The sequence below is a fragment of the Pipistrellus hanaki genome (genome assembly GCF_964339955.1).
Source record: "Pipistrellus hanaki genome assembly, chromosome: 9".
In the NCBI taxonomy this organism is placed as follows: domain Eukaryota; kingdom Metazoa; phylum Chordata; class Mammalia; order Chiroptera; family Vespertilionidae; genus Pipistrellus; species Pipistrellus hanaki.
Window position 1 is genome coordinate 63,932,190 of NC_140511.1, and position 22,256 is coordinate 63,954,445.

Below are 22,256 nucleotides of genomic sequence, written 5' to 3' on the forward strand. Positions count from 1 at the left end.
TGCAATGTCCACTTTATAAGCCTCAACTCAGCAATTCTTGGAATGCACTATGTTAGATCCTATTGAACTGCCTGGATTAAGAGGTAATTGCATCATGGAGAAGTCTTCCATTCTCATTTGTGTCTGGGGACACCTGTGAAGATCGGTGTGGAGGCAGCTCCCCAAGTAAGGGCTCATGCTTCTCTCCTCCCCCCAAAAAACATAATCATTGCTTTGTGGTCCTCTCCACTTATATGACACAAACCTCAATATCCATATTGTATTATGTTCAGTAATACCATATGCCTAAGGATAAGGAATAACTTCAACTTCAGGAATATACATCTAGCACCTACTCTGAAACAGGCAACATTTTAGGCACTGAAAAATTTAATAGATAAATGAATGAAGAGAAATTTGAGCACTTTCTGAAAGTAGGTGGGTGAATGGAGCACTTAATATGGGAAAAACTGAAAACATGATCATATTTAATCCTCCTGGTTATATTATAATTTATTTTTTCCCAATGAATATTAGTTGCATCATACATTAATCAAAAAGAAAAATGTAAAAATTGACCCTTTTAATTTATTTCATTTTTTCCATCATCATTTATACTCTCTAAGCCAAGCATGTCAAACTTGCAGCCTGAGGCCCACAATGAATATTTTTTCGGCCCAGACAATATAATCCTATATAATAAAAGCATAGTATTCAAATTGTCCGTCAACTGGGAGTTGTCTGGGAGTTCAACCAAGGGGAAAAGGGGCGGGGCGGGCCCAGGGGGAAAAGAGGGAGTACCTGGCTGACAGCTAGCAGGGATTCTCCCAGTGCATGAATTTCATGCACTGATTATCTAGTGGTATATAAGTAATGTCTTAATAAAAATTTTGTAACTTAATTTGTACAGTATCCTGTCATACATAATTATTAATAACTACAATGCTCACTAATGACTTATTACTATAATTATTGTGTTGCACTTATTTACCTTACATTACTTATGCCCAGGCACACCATTTCTCTCCACTAATACTAGCAGTGAATATTTTAGCAGCCGATTCCACATCATTGGTCTTGGACTGACTTGTTTGATGTGTGCAACAGGGAATATTTCACTTTTGGAGAACAAGAAAAATAGGTTTATTTGCATTATGCTTATTAATTTGTGCAGTTAGTCAGTGTCTGGTAAGTTAATGTTCAAGAAAAAATATTAATTTTTATTAAACTGTTCTATTATTTTATGTTAACAATTACTCACTTATTACAGCCCTTTGTATTGAGCAGGTCTCTATAAAAAAAACCTACGTTTATATGAAATTTGAAGTTTTCGTTGTTTCGCAGGCCACTTAAACTTAAACCTTGTTTATTTGGCCTGTTTTAGCCTTTGAAATTGACATGCTTGCTCTAAGCCCTCTTTCACCTCCACCCACCCCCTCCACTGTTGCAATCACTATTCTGTTGTCCATGTCCATGAATTCTCTCTCTCTCATTTTTTGTTTGTTTGTTTGTTTGTTTTTCTCTCAATTGCTCCAACACTCTCAATACTCTCCCCTATACCAGAGCTGTCAGCCTACTCTCTATTTATGAGTGAGCCTCCTTGGAATTTCGGTCTCCTCTTGATTATGCACAGGATATATTGAGGAGAGTACAGAAAAGTTAATGGAAGTTTAAAAGTCAATAAAGTGTTGGCACAACCTTGTGACAGAGCCATGTCCTTGAACATGGGACCCAGGGAGAGGTTCTTCATCTCACACTCTGCTGCCTGAAGATTCCACAGCATGCTACACAAGTTCTTTTTAAAAAAAATCAGCTCACCGTGTGGGGGAGGAAAGAGATCAAAGTACACTCTTCAAGATCACTATACTCAGACAACATATTTCATCTTCTGGAATAATCTGCTGCTCCTTGTCTTTCCCTGAGGATCTCTGCAGAGATTGAGTGAGAGAACAGCTTTGCAGGTGAGAACAAGGGAGAATCATTGCTCTGGGACCCCTCATCTCTCTTTGCTTCCCCTCTGTAGGGGAGTGATTCACAGTGCTACTGTTGGGTGTGCATGAAAGTTTTGGAATTTTGCAGGGGAAAATAAAGCATTTCCATTTGAGAAATCTGTATTAGGAACCTAGAGTGTATGACGCAATACCCTAGTTCTGTGAGAAATTTTCGATTGACTAAAGTCAAGCTTTTGCTCTGAATTGGTAAATAAATGTGAAAAAATTAAGAGTTTTTCATTGGTAGATAAGTAACAGAAAATGTAACATTCCATGGGGAGGAATATACTGGCAAAGGTGACATTTATATAGCATAGTTTGTACGTGCAAATGTTTATTTTTTTAAAATTCCGGGTAACAGTCTAAGGTTTTTTTCCCTTGGATAAATAATGTCTAGGAAAATTACATTCCCTGCTTAGAGCTTCAAAAGGACAATGTAGATTCTGGTACTAGGACTACAATTCAGATGAGATTAATTATTAATTAATTAAAGGCATAAAATAAATGTAGTTTTAATCTCAGATTAATGCCATTTTTTTCACCTTCTTTATGTTAATTTTAAGCTTCTCCCATATGGCACCATATATATCATAAACTTCGTATGAATGGGTCTTAGAGTAGTAAAGTAATGATAGGTCATTCCTTAATTACCATGTGTCAGATTCCATAGATTCTCCCACATTTAAACTTCATCAGAAATTCTTGTGCAGAAAAAGAGTCACTCAATAGACTTTTTGGATGATATGTGGTTAAATTTTGCTTCTACTAATGTAGAGAATACTGATTATAATAATTAATTGAGTGGTTATTATGTCCCAGATACTCTTCTAAGGAGCTTACATGTACTGATTTATTTAACTGTTCAATTACTCTATGGTGCAGGTTCTATAGTCATTGTTATTTATAGAGGAGAAAACCAAGGCACAGAAGAATAAAGTGACTTGCCTAATGTCATATAGCTTCTAAGTGGCAAAGTCAGGCTTGTCATGAATGGAAGCTTAATCTCAAAGGATGCTCATTCATGCTTAGAGAATATATTTCTTAATCTCTGTGAATCCTTAATTACTGGAATGTTATACGATATAAAAATCAAAATAATATTTTCAGAAATATTTTTTTAAAGTTTAAAAACATTAAAAAATAACTTCAGAAAGAGGCATCTAATGACTCAGCACCAGACTCGCTGCCATTTCTCCTGGATCCCCACCTCTTCCCAACCTCTCCCCAGACTCCACAAGTCTGCACCTTCTCCTGCACCTCTGCCAATTTTAGTGAACCCAGGACTGGCCATGGGATTGGAAACCAAGACCCCAGAGATTCACAACTGCGACTTGTCTTAGGGGGTAAGACTGGATCAGGGAAAAGTGCCACAGGGAACAGCATCCTTGGAAAGAAAGCATTTAATTCCAGCAATGCAGCAAAATCCAGCACCAAGGTCTGTCAGAAAGGGAGCAGCACGTGGAATGGGAGAGAAATTGTTGTCATGAACACACCTGGCATTTTCAACACTGAGGAACAGGATGCTGACATGCAAAGGCAGATTGCTAAATGCATCCTCCTGACCTCCCCTGGGCCTCATGCTGGGCTCCTGGTGGTCCCGCTGGGTGGGTACACGAAGAACAAAAGGCCATGGAGACTGGTTTGGCTCAGTGGATAGAGCATTGGCCTGTGGACTGAAAGGTCCCAGGTTTGGTTCTTGTCAAGGGCATGTACCCTGGTTCCTGGCACAAGCCCAGTAGGAGGTGTGCAGGAGGCAGCTGATGGATGTTTGTAACTCTCTATCCCTCTCCCTTTCTCTCTGTAAAAAATTAATAAAATATATATTTTTTAAAAAGGCCATGGAGAAGATGCTGTCAAATATTTGGATACAAAGCTAGGAGATACATAATTCTCTTATTCACCATGAAAGATGATCTGGATGGCATGGAGTTCCATGATTACTTAAAGGAAGCTCCAAAAGGCATTCAAGATCTGATAGAACAGTTCAGGGGTCCTCACTGTGAGTTCAACAATAAGGCAACAGGAGCTAAGCAGGAGGCTCAGAGGGCACAACTGTTGGACCTGGTCCAGCGCATGGTGATGGAGAATGCGGGAGAATTCTCCACTGATAAGATGTACCAAAGGGCTGAAGAGGAGATTCAGAAATACATTCAAGTGAAACAAGAAAAATACAGAGCTGAGCTGGAGAGAGATAAAAAGAAAGTAAGAGAAAAATATATTTTTTTTAAAAATCAGAAACCTGGAGGATAAACTGGAGCAAGAAAAGAGAAAGGTAGAAATGGAGAGGGAATTGGCAAAAAGGGAGATTTGTTATATAAAAAGGCTTCAAGAAGCCAGAGATGAAGTTGAGAGTAAGCAAGATATTAATATACTTGACATAATCAAAGATATAATAATGGTGATCACTTTGCCTTTTTTGTTTATTCTATTCAAGAGAAATTAAGCTTTTTGAAAATCTGTTTTCTGTATATTTTCAAGTGTTCCTTCCCATATAACTCATTCCCCAAAGTCAGAGTTCTGTTTCTGTCCTTCAAGTTCTCAGGACTGGAGTGTTTAGTAAAGTTTCTTATTGGCAATTGGTAGATATCTGTTTGATTTATTTAACAGGGACGAGACACATTCTCAATTTGCAAAACTCCAAAGTAGAAAGTATGGATGCTCCCTATCATATGAACTCTTTCTTAGAGACAGAGAAAGGGAATGCAGGAGACCAAAAGACAATGATTCTTAGTCTTCCTAGATTGGCACATAATCTCCAACTGTGGCTTCTGCTCCACATTTTTGCCTTTTGGATGACAATGATCATTTTACCCATGTGGTTAAAGAAATAAATTATTTGCATTAGGTAATGGATAGCTAGGGATGTTTATTGAATTCTTTCTAAATGACCATAAATTTATTGAACTACATTCTTATGGAAAGACTGAAATAGTTCCTTATCACCTTCCCACTCAAGAACAAAGAGTTGTCTGAAAAACAGATTTCTCAGAACTCAACTAAGTGAAATGCCAGAAAGAGTAAAAAACAGAGATTCAACAGCTAAAAGAACAATGTTCTAATATTGAGATGTTTCTGTAGAAAGTCTTTGAGCAACCTCAAGGTAACCACTTTTCTGAATAACTAGTTCTCTTCTCTCTCTCTCTCTCTCTCTCTCTCTCTCTCTCTCTCTCTCTTTCTATTTGTGAAATTAACTATTGCTACTGCACATCCATCACCCCACACCTTGATTATTTACTGCTAGGTGGATCATTCCACACTGCTTCCTCTTCCCACTTCAATTATTTGCTTATTGTTACTATAATAAAACTTTTCTATTCTATCATAAAAGAAAGAAAGAAAGAGGCACCTGTGCTTTTTTGCCAGACTTATGCTTTCTTTGAGTTGGTGAAGAGTTGAGTGAATGGGGCACCAATGCAATTCCTGGGATAAAGGCCAGACTATTAGCTAGAACTGCCTACTCTGTCTTCTTTGTTCCTTTGTATGTATTCCAGTACTTCTCATTCCTTGATGTTTCTTGATCTCCTCTTTAGAATTAGGTACCTGCCAAGATGTTCCAATTACAAGACCCACGAATGCTGCAGATGCTAGAGAAATCTTTGAGGAAATTCCTCCCTGAGTCCCTAAAGGTGAGAGTGGAATCTTCTTAGGGAAGAAGGACAAGCATCTGCCTGTGGAAAAGGTGGGAGAAAGCCACCCTCATGTTTTGGCTCAATGCCAGACAGTCCAGTTTCTCCCTGTATGAGTCTGACTCCCCAGAGTCTCACCTGGAGCTGGAGTTCAGAGCAGTCTGGAGCTTGTGTCTCCCTCCTGATTGAAAAAGACAACAGTGTTCTCAGTTGCCAGCCCCTTTTCCACACATGTGCACCTCTGTACATCCGCACTTAACTTCTGCACCTCCTCCTCTCAGTGTGATTTTCCCTTTTCTTCAAGTTGTATAATTTCCACTCAGTCTGCCTTCCCATGGTTCTGGATGATATCCATTTTGTCTTTTGGTCATAGTTGAAGTGGTTGCGTGTGACAACAAGTTCAGGTGTTTACCTACGCCGTCATCTTGGTTTCTTTACTTATTACTTTTTAAAGCACATGGAATATTTACAAAAATAGACCATATTTAAAAAAATTTTTAAAGATTAGAAATTATATCAAGTATGTCCTAATCAATGTGGAATTAAACTTAAAATTTAACAAAACTTAAGCATTATCTGCAAAATATCTACATATTTAGAAATTATACAATACACTTCTAAATAAACCATGCTTTAATGTCACAGATAAGCTATAAAATACTTTATTTGTGTGAAAATGGAAGTACAACATCTCTAATGTTCAGGGATGCAACTAAAGCAGTGATAAGCAGGAAATATATAGCATTCAGTGTTTGTACTATAAGAGAATAATGGTCTCAAATCAATCTTTCAAGTTTTCTCTTAAAAATTAGCAAAAGGAAGGTAAATTAATCCCAAAGCAAATAGAATTAAGGAAATTATAAAAGATAAGAGTGAAACCAATGAATGTGGGGAGAGAAGAGCAATTAAGAAAATCAATGATTTCAAAATTTTGTTCTTTGAAAATATTAATAAACAAACCAAGAAATTAAGAAAGAAGCAAATTACCCACATTAAGAATGAAATAGGAGACATTACTACAAACCCAATAGACATTATAAGGATACTAGAGACTTGGTGTATGAAATTTCTACATGGAGCGGGGTTTCCCTCAACTCAGTCTGCACCCTCTCCAATTGGGGACCTGTTGCAGGATGTCCAACTGCCATTTCAGGTCTGACCCCAGAAATTGGGCCTATACCAGCAGTTAGATACTCCTCTCACAATCTGGAACCACTGGCTCCTAACTGCTCACCTGCCTGCCTCCTTGATTGCCCTTAACTGCCTCTGCCTGCCAACCTGATCACCCCTAACTGTCCTCCCCTGGTGGCCTGGTTGCTCTCAACTGCCCTCCCCTGCCAGCATGATTTCACCCCCAATGGCCTTCCCCTGCAGGCCTGATGTTGCCCCCAACTATCCTCTTCTACTGGCCAATTTGGTTCTGATTGGTTGGTTTCTATACCAGTCAGCATCAAAAGCTCTGCCTCCTAGGCAGCCATTGCTTCCCCATAGCACCCACCTTTGGTTCTGATTGGTCAGTTTCTGTGCCAGTTAGCATCTTCAATCCTAGTCTGTGCCTGATCAAAGAGGGGAAGGCTGGGAGAGAAAGAAAAGCCTGGATGCTGGCAAAGATCAGAAAGAAAGAGGCAGAGAAAGAGAGAGGTTAATTAAACTGATCAACAGCTCCCACTGAAGCTGAAGATCAGACACTGAGTCACTTTCTGGATCTTAGCCACCTGGGTAGTCAGTGCTGGGTCACCAGGCTGCAGCTGGGCAATCTAGCGCTGACTTCCGGATGGTCAGTGTTTGATCGTGAGTGGTTGTTACAATCCTGGGCTTTTATTATTAAGATACTGTATAAGGATGTATTATTATCAGAACTAGGCCCATAATTTTCACAATTTATGGCCTGTGAAAAGCACATATTACCTATCAATGACTTTTCCTGCTTCTCTGTCACTTAATGTGGGAATCTTTTGTAGACTCAAGCCACAGGCATTTAGTATAAATCTAAATCACTGATTGTTCTGACTAACATAGGATAGATTAACCGTGGAGAAAGCAGGATCTAGAGTCAGACTGTTGTGATTCCACAATTTACTGTTTTCTGGGAAACATTGCAAAAGTTAAACATCAACGATTCTCAGTGTTCTTGGATGTAAAATGAGTAAAAGCAGAAAGTGTATACTTTTTGATAGATGTTTCTCAATTTTTACCTGGGTTACCAAATAAAATATGATAAAATTAATATCCAACTCTTCTTGAAGAGTTATTATCAGGAGTTACAGCAAGTATTTTACATAAACTCAAAGGTCTTACTGCCTCTCAATTAATTCCCAGGCTTAAATGAGATTACAGACCTAGACCCACTTGAATGATTTTTGAAATCACTACACTTTCAAAAATATGACCATTGTGCCCTGGATGGATGGTTTAGCTGCCTGGAGCATTGTCTCATACACTAAAAAGTTGTGGGATTGATTCCCTATCAGGTCACACAGAGGTTGCAGGTTTAATCCCCATTCTTGGTGTGTACAGGAGGCAATTAATTGCTGTTACTTCTCACATCCATGTTTTTCTCTCCCTTTCTCTTTCTATAAAATCAATAAAAACACATTATTTGACAAGAACTTAAAAAAATATGATAATTGTATAGTGTGTGTATGTATGTGTGTGTGGAGGAGGATAGATGTTAAACAAATACATATTAGGTAATTTCATTATTTAAAAATTTGGTGTGACTATGTGAGTGGAATAAAATGGAAAAATATTTCACAAAATTCTACAATGCGATAGTGAATGATTTTTAATTAGTTTATTTTATATATCTGGATATTTGACTACATAATATCCTCAGGGCTCAACCCATAAAATCTATTTCTATTGGAGTAATAAAGTAGGACCTGAAGACTGATTGAAGTAGGTGCCCTACCAGTTACTTAACTTGATTTTATAGAAATAATATTCATTCTTATAAAACAGGGCACTGGCCATCCACCCACCCTCTCACTTTCTCATGATGCTACAGGTTTACGGAACTGTCTTCCACATGAACCAGGGAAACCCATTCAAGCTAAAGGCCCTGGTGGACAAGTGGCCTGATTTTAATACAGTGGTTGTCCGCCCTCAGGAGCAGGTAAGGTACCATGTGTGGAATGCATGCACTTCTATTTGCTTTATGTGTCTACAATGGAGACCCAAGGGACAGAGAAATGAATCATAATGATGTTGAACAGGTCCTTGTCCTCAAGGAGTTTACAGCCTGAAGGAAAGTATAGGTATTACAACATGGTGTGAAAATGTATGAAAACACTCATGAACATACAAGCGACAGAAGCAGCACTGGCTAAGAAGTGATTAAAGCCTAGATGTCAGGGTATGGAGAGAGAGGAAAGGAACCTTCCTGATAACCTTTTCACCCAAACTAGATTTTGGAGATAAATAGATTTTCGACAGCTTGACAAGAACAGAAGGTGCATTCTAAGCATTTGTTTAGCATTGTTTCTCTTGCCTGTGTCAATTTCCATATTGTCATGTTCATAATCCACTTGTTCTGAGACTCTTTAAAATGGAGTAAGATTTACTCTTTCAGTGGAAACTTGCCTTTGATAAGAGCACTTTATTTCTCCCAAGAAGTCCAGAATTACAGAAGAATTCTTTCTGAAGCAATACATGCTTGGTTGATTCAAACTTGTAATGCAAGATATAAATATCCAGTTCAGCACGTTTTTCTTAAACACAAATTGAATAATTGATTAAATACATAATGTGGTCTTATGATGTAAATGATACACAGATAATGATAGCATGTTAAGAAAAATATCAATATATAAGTTTATAAAATAATAAATTAGTATAATGAAAATCCTAAACTCAGGTATTCCAGTCCCTTGTTATAATCAGTTTGATTTATATCACGTTACTCAATAAAACAGGAGATGACAGATGACTTTGATCAGTATACCAATACCTACCAAATCTATTCCAAAGATCCCAAGAACTGTCAAGAATTCCTTGGCACATCAGACGTCATCAACTGGAAACAACATTTACAGATCCAAAGTAAGTAAGAAATCTGTGTGTTAGCTGCTAAGACAGCTAATGTCTAAACGTGGTGGGTCACTTTTCATCTCAAGAATATTCACCTCTTACATTTATTCCTTCTACTAAAACTTAGACACTCAACTCGATATTTATTCCTTGTATCAGCTGCCACCACCTTTTTCATCAGTGCAGTAGAATTCAAACATTGCAAATTATTATAGAGTTCATATAGGGTACTGTGAGTAAGTAAACTTCTTGTTAGCTGAGGTTATATTTTTTCAGTCATATTCTGGATCCCATAGGGTGTTTAGGTATAAGAGCAGAACGACCCTTGTGGCCTTCATGCCCAGAATAAGAATGATAGCACCCTGTTCCATAAAGCACATCCCAGGTGACAAGAATAATTGTTATGATCATACCCTCCAGAGTCAGGCTCCCTAGGATGGCATCCTTATTCTGCAGGTTAGTTTCTTTGTGATCTTGAACAAGTGATGTAACTTGTCCATTATTCAGTTTTCTTGGATATAAAAAAAATGAGGATACGAGGAGTATGTAAAACATAGGGTCAAGGTAAGGATCAAATGTGGTATTAGACCAATACCTGGGCATTTTGTATGTGCCCATGCAAACTTGGCTACTATTTTTTTAATTAAATAAATCTTTATTGCTCAGATTATTACAATTGTTTCGCCCCCCCCCCCATAGCTTCTTTCTACACGGTTCCCACCCCAACCTTTGCCCTTACCTCCCCCGACACCATTGTCCTCATCTATAGGTGCACGATTTTAGTCCAGTCTCTTCTTGCACCTCCCATACCCCTTTCCTTCTTATATCACTTCTCCTTTGATTTCACAGTCGTAGAGTCAGGATTTCTAGTACCTCTGTTTTGCATTAGAGAAAGCATGCTCAGGCAGTGACATGGCTAAGGTCACATGGTCATTGGCAACACCAGAAGCAACATTGCCTGGATTTAAATCCTGCAAACATCCATTGGGAAACTTCTTGTAGCATCTCACTTGTTTCCTTACTTTATCCCCACTAGGTTCACAGTCCAGCCTGGAAGAGAATATACACAATCTTGCAGCCATTAAACATGTCAAAGTCAAGCAATCACAATGCATCCTCTATATGATGCCCAAGACAGCCAGAAGACTGCTCCCTTCCCTGCCAGAGGCAAACAACTTTACTCTTAATACTGGCAAACCCAAATCCATGTGAGTTTGAAAAAGATGCTCTCACTACTCACACCTTTGATTACTTTCCTTCTTACATTCACTCTTGCCTCCCTACAATTCACTTCCAGAGTGATTCTTTTTTAAAAAAAAAATATTTTATTGATTTTTTGCCTCCCCCCCTGCTTTACATACCCTCCCTCCCCAGAGTTTTATGTCCATTGGTTGTACTTATATGCATGTATACAAGTCCTTCGGTTGATCAATTATCTCCCCCAGATCTCCCTCCCCTCCCCACTGTAATTTGACAGTCTGCTTGTTGCTTTACTGTCTCTATAACTATCTTTTGGTTCATCAGTTTATGATGAAATAAGCCAATCAATGAAAGAGAAACACCACATGACCTCACTCATTTATGGATAATAAAGAAGAGAGTGATCCTTTTAGCATGTAAGATGGATCATGTCCATTCACCCATTTAAAGTCATTGATGTTTCTCAGCTCACCTTGAATAAAGGCTAAAGCCCTTTATGGACCTTCAAGGGCCTGTGAGATCTGGAATTCATCACCTCTTGGATATCGTCCTGTCTGTCTTGCTTGCTATCACCAGTGGTTCTTATCTTCCTTCTGCAACTTGATCTCATACACTCACACATGCCTTTAAGCCATGGCATATGCTCTTTGTCTACCTAAATGCCCTTCCCTCCGATCTTCATATACTTGTCTCTTTTGTGACATTCATACTCTCAAATTTCCTTAGATGGTTCTTCTCAGAGCACTATTTCTAGAATATCCCTCTCACATAATTCTTCATCACATAACCCAATTTTTATTTTTTATTGCACTTATTATGATCAGAAATTAGCTTATTTGTGTATTTACCTACCTGTTGTTTGATCCTTTCCAATGTTATTTCAAATTTTACAAGAGCAGGCACCCTCTTTATGTTATTCATTGATAGATATTCAACAACCAGAACAGAACACAGACTGGACTAGAATCTTGACAAATATGCTGGAATAAATTTGTGGAGCAAAAGTTTTTTAATAATGAGAATTTAAACAAATAATGTGTTCCACCATTGACTTTCAGTTTAACACTGAATATAACTGAGCAGTGATGGTGGAAATGAGATCTGGAGATGCCCAACCCCTTGGCCCTGTGTTTATTAATATGCCTGGAAAAGTTATATTCACATTGCATTGCACATTACACCTGAAAGATACCTCCAAATATATCAACTCATTTGATTTTTTTTGTCCATCCCATAAGGTAGACAAGGTAGGTGATATTATCCCCATTTCCTGCCAGAAAACAGGCTTGGATAAACAAATGACTTGTTCAGGTCATGTAAAAGGTCAAGGCACAACTGGGGCTGAGTGTCCATCTTCTAATTCTACATTTTTGAGACAGGCCTTTAATGCTATGGACTTCCCTCTCAGAGCTACTTTTACTAAGGATGTTCTTAATATCCCTATTTTATGAAGAAATAAATGGAGACAGAAAGACATTGTCGGTCATCTTGACCACCCACACTGCTTCTACAGAGCTCACAAAACATGCTAAAGATCACACAGCTAAGTCAGATTATGCATCCATGCATGCTGGCTATAGAGGCATTATCCAGAGACAATTTGGGGGAAAATGAATATAATCCTACACAGTGTGTATGATATTTTCATCTCTTTTTTCTAACAGTAATGAAGAGTTGTTTAAACTCTCCTCCCTGGATGTTACCCATGCTACTCTGGTGGATAAATTCTGGCATTTCGGTGGCAATGAGAGAAGCCAGAGATTCATCAAGCGCTGTATCCAGACCTTCCCCTCCTTCTGTCTGCTGGGGCCTGAGGGAACCCCTGTATGCTGGAACCTAATGGACCAGACAGGAGAGATACGAATGGGGGCCACTCTTCCTGAGTACCGGGGCCAGGGTCTAATAACCCATATGTTGTTTGCCACTACTCAGGCTTTGGACAAACGTGGCTTTCCTATATATAACCATACAGACAAAGCCAACAATATCATTCAGAAATGCAGTCATAATCTGCACCATGTCCGCTTGCCCTGTGACTGGAATCAGTGGCAATGTGTGCCTCTTTGAAGTAGCCATGAATACAAGACAGAATTGAGTGAGTTGGTCTTACAGCAGGAGAAACATGTGGATGGATGGAAAGAAAAAAGAAATGATGATCAGCAATAAAGCAGTTCATGTTTTGTGAGCTCTGTAGAAGCAGTGTAGGTGGTCAAGATGAGCGACACAGTCCCTGTTCATGAATTTCCCCTGAGTCCAGCAGACCTGGCATAGAAAGAAGTTGCTGTAGTCAACCCTGATCTTGTTCTGTTTCCTACACTTGTGGATCTCAGTGATACTCTTTATTAAGCTGCACACTGCCCTAACACTTCTCCTGGACTCCTATCTCCATGTGAATTGTTGTCAATGGGGAAATTGGACAGGTACATTGAAAAAAAATGAAAGTAGGTCGCCTTTTTTATCCCACACAAGAATAAACTCAAAATGGATCAAAGATCTAAATGTTAGACCTGAAACCACAAAAATTCTAGGAGAAAACATAGGCAGTAATATCTTGGACATTTCTCATAGCATTATGTTTTCTGATATATATATATAACTCCTAGAGCAAAGGAAACAAAAGAGAAAAAGTAAATATGACTACATAAAACTTAAAAGTTTTTGCACAACAAAGGAAATCATCAACAAAAGGTAAAGACAACCCACTGAATAAGAGAACTTATTTGTGTATACATCTGATAAGAGGTTAATTACCAAAATTTGTAAAGAACTTATAAAGCTCAATGCAAAATCTCAAAGAATCCAATTAAGAAATAAGCAAAAGACCAGAACAGACAATTCTTCAAAGAGGACAAACATGGCCTTTAGACATATGAAAAGATGTAACTCAATGTTATTAATTAGTAACTAAATTAGTAACTCAATGTTACTAATCATCAGAGAAATGCAAATTAAAACCCCAATGGGATATCACCTCACCCCTGTCAGAATGGCTATTATCAATAAATCAATAAATGACAAATTTTGGTAAAGATGTGGATAAAGGGGAACACTGATGCACTGCTGGAGGGAAATACAGATTAATGCAGCCATTTTGAAAAGCAGTATGGAGTTAGCTCAAAAAATTAAAAATGGATCTGCTTTGTGACTCAAGATTCTACTTCCAAGAATTTATCTGAAGAAACCTGAAATTTGTAAAAATAAATCTTTATTGTTGAAAGTCTTATATACAGTATGTCTCATTTCCCCCCTATTGACACCATCTAGCCTGCCACTACCCCTCACCACCCTGTTGTCTGTGTCCATGGGTTATGCATATTGCATATATGCATACAAGATCTTCAGTTAATTACTCCCCCCCCTCACCTATATTCTCCCTCCTTCCCTCCAAATTCTGCACTCTATTTTATGCTTCTATATCTCTGGATCCACTCCATTCATCAGTTTATTTTGTTAGATTTTACATATGAGTGAGATATGTGATACTTGTACTTTTCTGACTGACTTATTTTTACTTAACATGATACTGTGCAGGTCCCTCCATGCTATCTCAAAAAGTAAGAAATTCTTCTTTTTTACTGCTACATAGTTATTCATGATATAAATATACCAGGGCTTTTCTATCCACTCATTTATAGATGGGCATCTACTGATCTTAGCTGTTGTAAATTGTGCTACCATAAATATAAAGGTGCATACATTCTCTGAAACACTAATTTGAAAGAATATGTGCACCTCTCTTTTTATTGTAGCATTATTTACAATAGCCAAATTTGAAAGCAGCTCAAGTGCCCATTAGGAGATGAGTGGATAAAAAAACCCCTGTGTCACATAATACAATATCACTCAGCCATAAAAAAGGAAAGAAATCTTATCTTTTGCAATTGCATGAATGGACCTGGAGAATATTATTGAAAGTAAAATAGTTCAATTAGAGAAAACAAATATAAGATTCCACTTAAAGGTGTATTCTAATGAACAAAATAAAATAACCAACAAAATAGAAATAGACTCGTAACTGTCAGAAGAGAGGCAGTAGGGAGGCTGGGTAAAAAAGGTAAAGGAATTAAGCAAAATAAAATTTCATAGACAGAAAACAATATACTAGTCATTCCCAGAAGGAATGTGATTAGGGGGACCTGGAGATGGTAAATGGGGGATAAATGATGATGGAAAAAGACATAGAGACATAACGTGGGATAACGAATACAAAATACAGTATACAGATGATGTATTTTAGATTTGTATACCGACAACTTATATAATTTTATTAACTAACATAACCCCAATAAATTCTATAAAATTAAATTAAAAAAATAATAATGAATCTCGACAAATATTTAAGTGTTTAGCACAGTATTGTTATCTATAAGCACAATGTTGTACAACGGATCTCTAGAACTTCTTCATCTTGCATAACACATATTTTTCCCTTTGAACAAGTTATTATGCTTCCCTCTCCCCAGCTCCCAGTAAGTTCTACTCTACTCTTAGCTTCTATGAGTATCATTTAAATGGAATCATACAATCTTTGTCCTTCTTTGTCTGGCTTATTTACTTAGCATAATGTCTTCAAGTTTCATCTATCTTGTTACATATGGCAGGATTTTCCTCTTTTTCAAAGACTGAATAATATTCCACTATATAAACTGAGTGGCCAGATTATTATGGTCTCCAAACACATAATAATCTGGCCATTCAGTGTATATCCTATATAATAAAAGGCTAGTATGCAAATTGTCCCCTTAACCAGGAGTTCAACCAGCAGGCAGGCCAGCCAACCGCCCATGTCCCCTTGCTCTGGCCAGGCTGGCCAGACCCCACCAATGCATTAATTCATGCACCAGGCCTCTAATATACACTGAGTGGCCACTCAGTGTATATAGACCACATTTTCTTTATCAAGTCATCTGTTGATTGACACTTAGGTTGCTTCCACTTCTTGGCTATTGTGAATAAGGCTGCAATGAACATGGAAGTGAAGAAAGCTATTCAAGGTCCTGATTTCAACTCCTGTGGATATATTCCCAGAAGTGGGATATCTGGGTAATAAGGTAGATGTATCTTTTTTTTGTGTGGAATTCTCATATTGATTATAACAGTGGCTACACTATTTTACATTCTTATCACTAGTGCACAAAAGTCCCAATATCTCTATATCTTTGTCATACTTGTTAGTTTCTGTCCCCCAAAAACTGAGCATAGAAAAAACTCAAAATGCTACCAAATAAGTACTATTATTTACTGCTCTTTATATATTCAGAAAAAGAGCATGAAAGATGAGATAGTCTGTCCAAGGTCACATCATAGGTAAGTAGTGCAGTTAGGATCTCAACCCTGTTAGTTTGGCCCCATTGTCATCCCTCTGAGCCATTATGCTAAGCTGCTTCTAGCATCATTGCCAGCACCTCACTCCATCACTCAGGGAAAAACATGGAGATGAAGACTGACACAAGAGCTTCTAAACCCTTTTCCTTGTACCTGCTCCCACAGAGTGTAAGAAAATTTACATTAATTACTTCATGTAACACAGCAAGGATAAAAGCATGGAGACAAGGAAGAGCAGAACAATTCTTGGTTACCTGGTACAAAAGCACTCTTGACAGTTGGGGAAACAACCTAGAGAGGTTAAGAAACTAGTTTAAGATAAAGGGCTTGGGGGTAGAGACCCTGGAATCTTCTGAGTGACTGGGTGCAGGTGATAGCTGAAGGAGAGGACTAGGGGTCTGACTTCTAGAACTGGGTACAGAAGGATCCAGTCTTTTGTTGTAATCAACTTTAGTGAGATACAGATACTACTGGGGTCAAGGGGTCCACTCTCCTTTGATAGTGACAGAATAGTTTCATTGGCTTTTGGCTTTAGAGAAAGAGTAATAAATGATCATAATGACTTTAACCCAGGAGATAAGGTTGAAAATTAATAGTCTAGGAGGGACACGACTCCTAGAAAGGACAAAAAATATGTATGTATACAAACCTGTATTGTGCTGATCCATGGAGTGAAGGATCATTCAAGCTCTTCTTATGTTCTCTCTGGACAACAGCTACACCTGTCTCTGCTTCTCTGGTTAAAGTTACTCTTGTTGCCTCCACACTGAAACTCTAATGTGGTAAACAAAAATTAACATTGATGAGACAAGATATAGTGTCAAACTTCTTTCCTTAGTTGTTTCACATAGTGGCTTTGGTATTCAAAATATCACTTCTATGAATTCCCTTTTCTTTTCTGAGGATGGTAGAGCAAGAGTTAATGTGGGGCAGTGAGCACATTGGAATAAAGAGTCTCTGGGTTTAAATTCTATCTAATTCAGCCACAGTGAGACTCAGTTTTCTTCTTTATAAAAGTAAGACTAAGCCCAGCTGGTGTGGCTCCAGGGTTGAGTGTCTACCCATGAAGCAGGAGGTCACTGTAAGATTCCAGGTCAAGGCATATGCGTAGGTTGTGGGCTTGATCCCCAGTGGGGGAGGGAGGTGAGTAGTCAGCCAATCAGTGATTCTCATCATTGATGTTTCTATCCTTTTCTCCTTCTCCCTTCTTCTCTCTCAAATCAATTAAAACAACTTTTTTTAAAAGTGAGATTAAGAAGTGCCCACATTGAGTCATATTTAGGATGCTTATCTGCAGCTTCAGAATGGGCAGTGGAGAGGGCACTGCTTATACAAAAAAAGAAGGGTTCTAACAGTTTTAGTCACTCCATACATGTGATATTCTATTCTGTGTATGTATAAGAAAATAGATCTGATTCTGCAAATCAGATATCATCTATATCTTGTCTATTACCTTGCTCTTATTGCAGGTACTTGAAAATGAGAAGGGAAGGAAGAAGGCATTGTCTACACAATCTTACTCTCTTATCAGTATCTGGCCTGGTGGTTTCACATACATTTTGCAGAGTCATGGCATGGCCTGTGGGGCCAAAGAGCAATCTGGCATTTGGTGGGGGGTAGCTCTGATGGCACACTGTCAGCCTTTGAAGTTTGAAGAGCCAGCTCCTTCACCCTTAACACAGAGAGGAAGGGTTGGAGTTCATGATAGCTGACACCAAAAGATATTGCTTTGCGCACTGTCCGCCTTACAAGTTCAGCAATTTCTGGAGGAGACATACTGAAATGCACTCTGTTAGAGCCTGTTGAACTGCCTGCATTAAGAGGCAATTGCATCATGGAGAAGTCTTCCATTTTCATTTGTCTCTGGGACATGTGTGAAGATTGGTATGGAAACAGCTCCCCAGGTAAGGACTTGTGCTTCTCTCCTCCCCCACAAAAGTGACATCCTCTCCACTTAAGTGACACAAATCAAAATGCTCATATTGTGTTATGTTCAGTAGCACCATATACCAAAGGCACATACATGTGGCTTCTCCTCTGTGAAAAGCAATCTGTTAGGCACTATGAAAAATTTCTTGCAAGTTTCTAATCTGAACTGATTAATGAATGAGGAGAGAGTTGGGCACTTTCTGGGTAAGTGAAGCATATATGTAAGAAACACTGCAAACATCACTATATTTAATCCTCCTGGTTATACGTGGGTTTTTTTGTTGTTGTTGTTGTAGTTTAAAAGTTTAAAGGTCAATAAAATGTTGGCAAAACCTGATGGCAGAACCATGGGACTCAGGGGGAGGTTCTTCATCTCACACTCTGCTGCCTGAAGATTCCACAGCATGCTACACAGGTTCTATTAAGAAATCAGCTCACCGTGTTGGGGAGGAAAGAGATCAAAGTACACTCTTCAAGATCACTATACTCAGACAACATATTTCATCTTCTGGAATAATCTGCTGCTCCTTGTCTTTCTCTGAGGATCTCTGCAGAGATTGAGTGAGAGAACAGCTTTGCAGGTGAGAACAAGGGAGAATAATTGCTCTGGGACCCCTCAACTCCTTTTGCTTTCCCTCTGTAGGGGAGTGATTCACAATGCTACAGTTGGGTGTGTATGGAAATTTCTGGTTGATTTATATTGAGAATTCTGCAGGGGAAAAGAAAGCACTTCCATTTGAGAAACCTGTAATTAGGAACCTAGGGTGTATAGGGAAGTACCCTAGTAGTGTAAGAAATTCTTGATTGACTCAAGTCAGGGTTTTGCTTTGGATTGGTAAATAAATGTGAGAAGAATTGAGAACTTGCCATTGGTAGTACAGAAAATGTAACAGCCTTTGAGAAGGAATATGCTGATTCAGATGACATTTATATAGCAGTTTGTAGACATACCATACAAGCATTGTCTTCTTTAATCCTTGGTAACATTCTAAAATAGATTTCCCCCCCTTGGATAAATAATGACCAGGAACATTAATTTCCCTCCTTAAAATTTCAAAAGAATAGTCTGGTGCAAGAACTAAAATGCAGATCAGATTAATTGCTAACTTAAAATCATAGGAAATAAATGTGATGTTAGCAATCTCAGCTGAACTGTAATTTTCCTAACTTTTTCATGTTCATTTTAAGACTCTCCCATTTGGCACCATAAATATCATAACTTTCATGTGAATGGGTCTTAGAGTAGTAAAGTTATTTCTTTGAAGAGAAACAAACTGTGTCAGGTACTTTCCAATCAGTTAATATTAATTCACAAAAGTTCATGGACATCAAAAGTAGAACAAGGGTGGACCTTAAATGAATGGTCATTAAAGTAGGTAGATAAATGAATCTAGACAGCAGTGACTTTCTCCTGATATCTATAGGAGTTTGCAAATCCAAGTTTTAACACAATTGGAGCTTCACATGAATACTTTTTTCCATGGTTCCTAACCCGTATTTCTCAGGAATATGGCAACTAACACCACCCTCCCCTCCAGTTCTCCTATGAGAACCCTATAAACTTCCACTTAGAAGTAATAGCTCCCTCTTATGAAATCTCATAGAGTTTAGGAAAAACTCTTGATTTTCTTGTCCACCAGTTTTAGTCAGTATGCTTGATCCAATCATCTTGAAATCCCAGTTTGACGCAGTGAATCAAAACAGACAAATGCTGTTCATATTAAGTAGTAATATACACTATATACACCTCACCCTTAGGTTTAAGGATGGGATAAAAGCTTAAGAAGAGGTAAGGATTGGGGATACGCTAAGTTAATCAGTTTTTAATATAATTTAAATGTACAATTGAAAAAAAATTATTTCAGTTCCAGACATCAAAATGTCCCCCATAAAAAAAGCTGTATCAAAATGTCATAAAACCCACAGCACATATATGAAGTAATTCAGAGGCATTTTCTTTAGTTATGTACATGTTTTTTTCCCTTTATTAGATTATGAGTTATTTACAGGTAATTTATTCAAGTTTCTTCTAAGCTCACAGTTGCTCAGATTATTGATCTGAGTTGTGTATATCAGTCAGGGTTCAAAGAGAAGCAGAGGTAGATGTGTCCCAGGATTCAGCCTTCTGCACTTCTGTGTGGTAGTTCAGCAATTTCTGTAGGCTGTTTCTTCTCATATGATGCTGAAGACTAAACTACCAGAAGAGGTAGTAGGGAATGAGAAAATAATTTAAAGTGGAAGAGAACAAGAACAAGCAAAACACACAGCACAAGCTGGCCCCCACAGGAACCGAGACCTTGTTATTTCTTGCTGACTTTGACCTTGGGAGAATGGGTACTCTGCAAAAGCCAGGCTCCTTCATTAGGGAGCTAAACATCCTGGACTAGATGACACTGAAGGTGAAGGCAAACTCAGGGAACAGCAAAACCCTTGCCAGCCCAGCCACTGCCTCATGTCTCCAAGTCAGCTACAAAAAGTCTGTGGCTCCATCCTGCCTTCCAAGTCCACCATAGGATTCCCATGAAATTCAAAGGGAATTCCAGGAAATATAGTCTAGCCAAGCTGAAGTATATCTTACAAAGCCACAATAGTGAAGTTCTCAATCAATAGAATGGTGATTACCAGAGGGAACTAGAGAGGTGCAGATGGCGGAGGTAAATGAGGGATAAATGATGTTGAAAGGAGACTAGACTTTGGATGATGAGAAGATGTGCAGATGTGCCATATAATTGTATTGACCAATGTAACTCTAATAAATTCAATAAAAAGTCTCAATCAATATTTATTGAGAGAATGAATAAATAAACAGATTGATACTTATATTTCCAGGCAAGTCACAAGTCCATTTACTTAAAATGAAGCTATACCAAAGTATTGCTAAGTAGAAAACAACTCCAGACTTAGGTAAGGAGAGAATTTATTTGAAAGGATTATTGCAAGTAGGAGAAAGGGGACTGTTATAATAATAGGGAGGGGACACTAATTCAACAGGGAGAACCCCAGACCATCTGAAAGTTCAAGCAGAAATGACTATTAGTTTGTAAAAATAAGTAAGCAAGATACATGGAGTATCTTTCTGCAAGGGATGGCCTTTTGCTGGACCCAGGCTGAATGTGGGTCAAAGATCAGTCCTGTATAGAGGAGAGAGGCTTAAAGTTTAGTTAAATTCACTAACACTTTGTTAGCACATCAGAACTTTGTCCTGGTAGATTGGTTTGCTAACCATTTATGAGGGAAGTGTAAACAGGTCTAGAGAGAATCCTGAAAGGAAGCGAGGACTGCAAGAGAGGCAGGATGCACACAGTGCAGATAATGTTTTACCCTGAGTTCAGCCTCTTCTTGGTAGGGGTTATATGCTGACTCAGTTGAGGGGAAGGAGAGAAAATGAACTCAAGTTTGGTTTAAAGCAGTTTGTTCTGAAATGTTAGTGGGGATCCATAGTTAGCTAATCATTCATAAGACAAACACTGGGAATTTGGAGCATCAGCATCTGGCTTTATTAGAGGTAAACAAGGGGGACCACTATGTGCCTTAAGTCAGATGGGGGAAGGCTTGCTCCTTGCAGTGAGCCATTTCAGGAATGCAAAGTCAGTGAAGAAACTTTTTAACCACTCATGTTTTCCAGGATAACAGGACTTGGATAAAGTTCAATATTGTCCATCTGCCAAAGAATTGCATATACTGAAATACACTTTGACCCCAGCCTTTTGGCCAGCTTTGAGAATTAGCTCTTCTTGCTTTCCTGATTTGAAAAGTATTGTTGAGGATTTATTGTATGTAAATTATATCTTAATTAAGCTGAACAACAGTAATAAAAATAGCCTAAAGAACTTTTTAAAATATATATATAATTATACATCTCATATTCCCTTAAGAACTTCTAAACAACAAAATACCAGAAGCAGGATTTTTTTTCCCCCAGAACTTCCTACATTTATTTTTCCTTGAAGACTCTTAACACATGGTTCCTGTACCACACATTAGAAATTTCCCCACGTATATTTAAAAGCAAGCCCAAACAATCTGTCAGAGTTCTAATTAGGAGCCATTATGCTTTGTTGTTGTTTTTTTAATATATTTTATTGATTTTTTTTGCCCCCCTCCCTCCCTCCCATAGATACCCTCCCTCCCCAGAGTTTTATGTCCATTGGTTGTACTTATATGCATGTATACAAGT

The 22,256-nt window shown here is 38.2% G+C and overlaps 2 protein-coding genes and 1 pseudogene across 8 annotated transcripts in view; all 3 read left to right on the forward strand.

Moving 5' to 3' along the window:
* Positions 1–22,256, forward strand: part of LOC311628087 (olfactory receptor 5AN6-like) — a gene marked incomplete at its 5' end in the record, with an annotated part of 243,286 nt that overhangs the window by 161,147 nt on the left and 59,883 nt on the right. The gene's annotated exons all lie outside the window — the stretch shown is intronic.
* The window catches only part of LOC311628015 (glycine N-phenylacetyltransferase-like), a 38,213-nt gene continuing 17,666 nt past the window's right edge, over positions 1,710–22,256 (forward strand). Inside the window, exons 1-7 of one of the 6 annotated variants that reach the window (XM_084894887.1) lie at positions 1,710–1,940; positions 3,199–3,405; positions 5,501–5,596; positions 8,604–8,711; positions 9,511–9,637; positions 10,662–10,833; positions 12,490–14,048. In XM_084894887.1, coding sequence (XP_084751013.1) covers positions 5,519–5,596; positions 8,604–8,711; positions 9,511–9,637; positions 10,662–10,833; positions 12,490–12,892 — 888 coding nt within the window. In that variant the 5' untranslated portion in view covers positions 1,710–1,940; positions 3,199–3,405; positions 5,501–5,518 and the 3' untranslated portion in view covers positions 12,893–14,048. Of the gene's footprint in view, positions 3,406–5,466; positions 5,597–8,603; positions 8,712–9,510; positions 9,638–10,661; positions 10,834–12,489; positions 14,049–17,772; positions 18,055–18,375; positions 18,661–21,305; positions 21,585–22,256 lie in introns of those variants that run through there. The other 5 variants (XM_084894886.1, XM_084894885.1, XM_084894888.1 and 2 more) reach the window with 5 other exon arrangements.
* On the forward strand, positions 3,798–4,435 carry LOC311627565 (GTPase IMAP family member 4-like; annotated as a pseudogene). Its single transcript has one exon. The product of its transcript is annotated as a GTPase IMAP family member 4-like (transcript).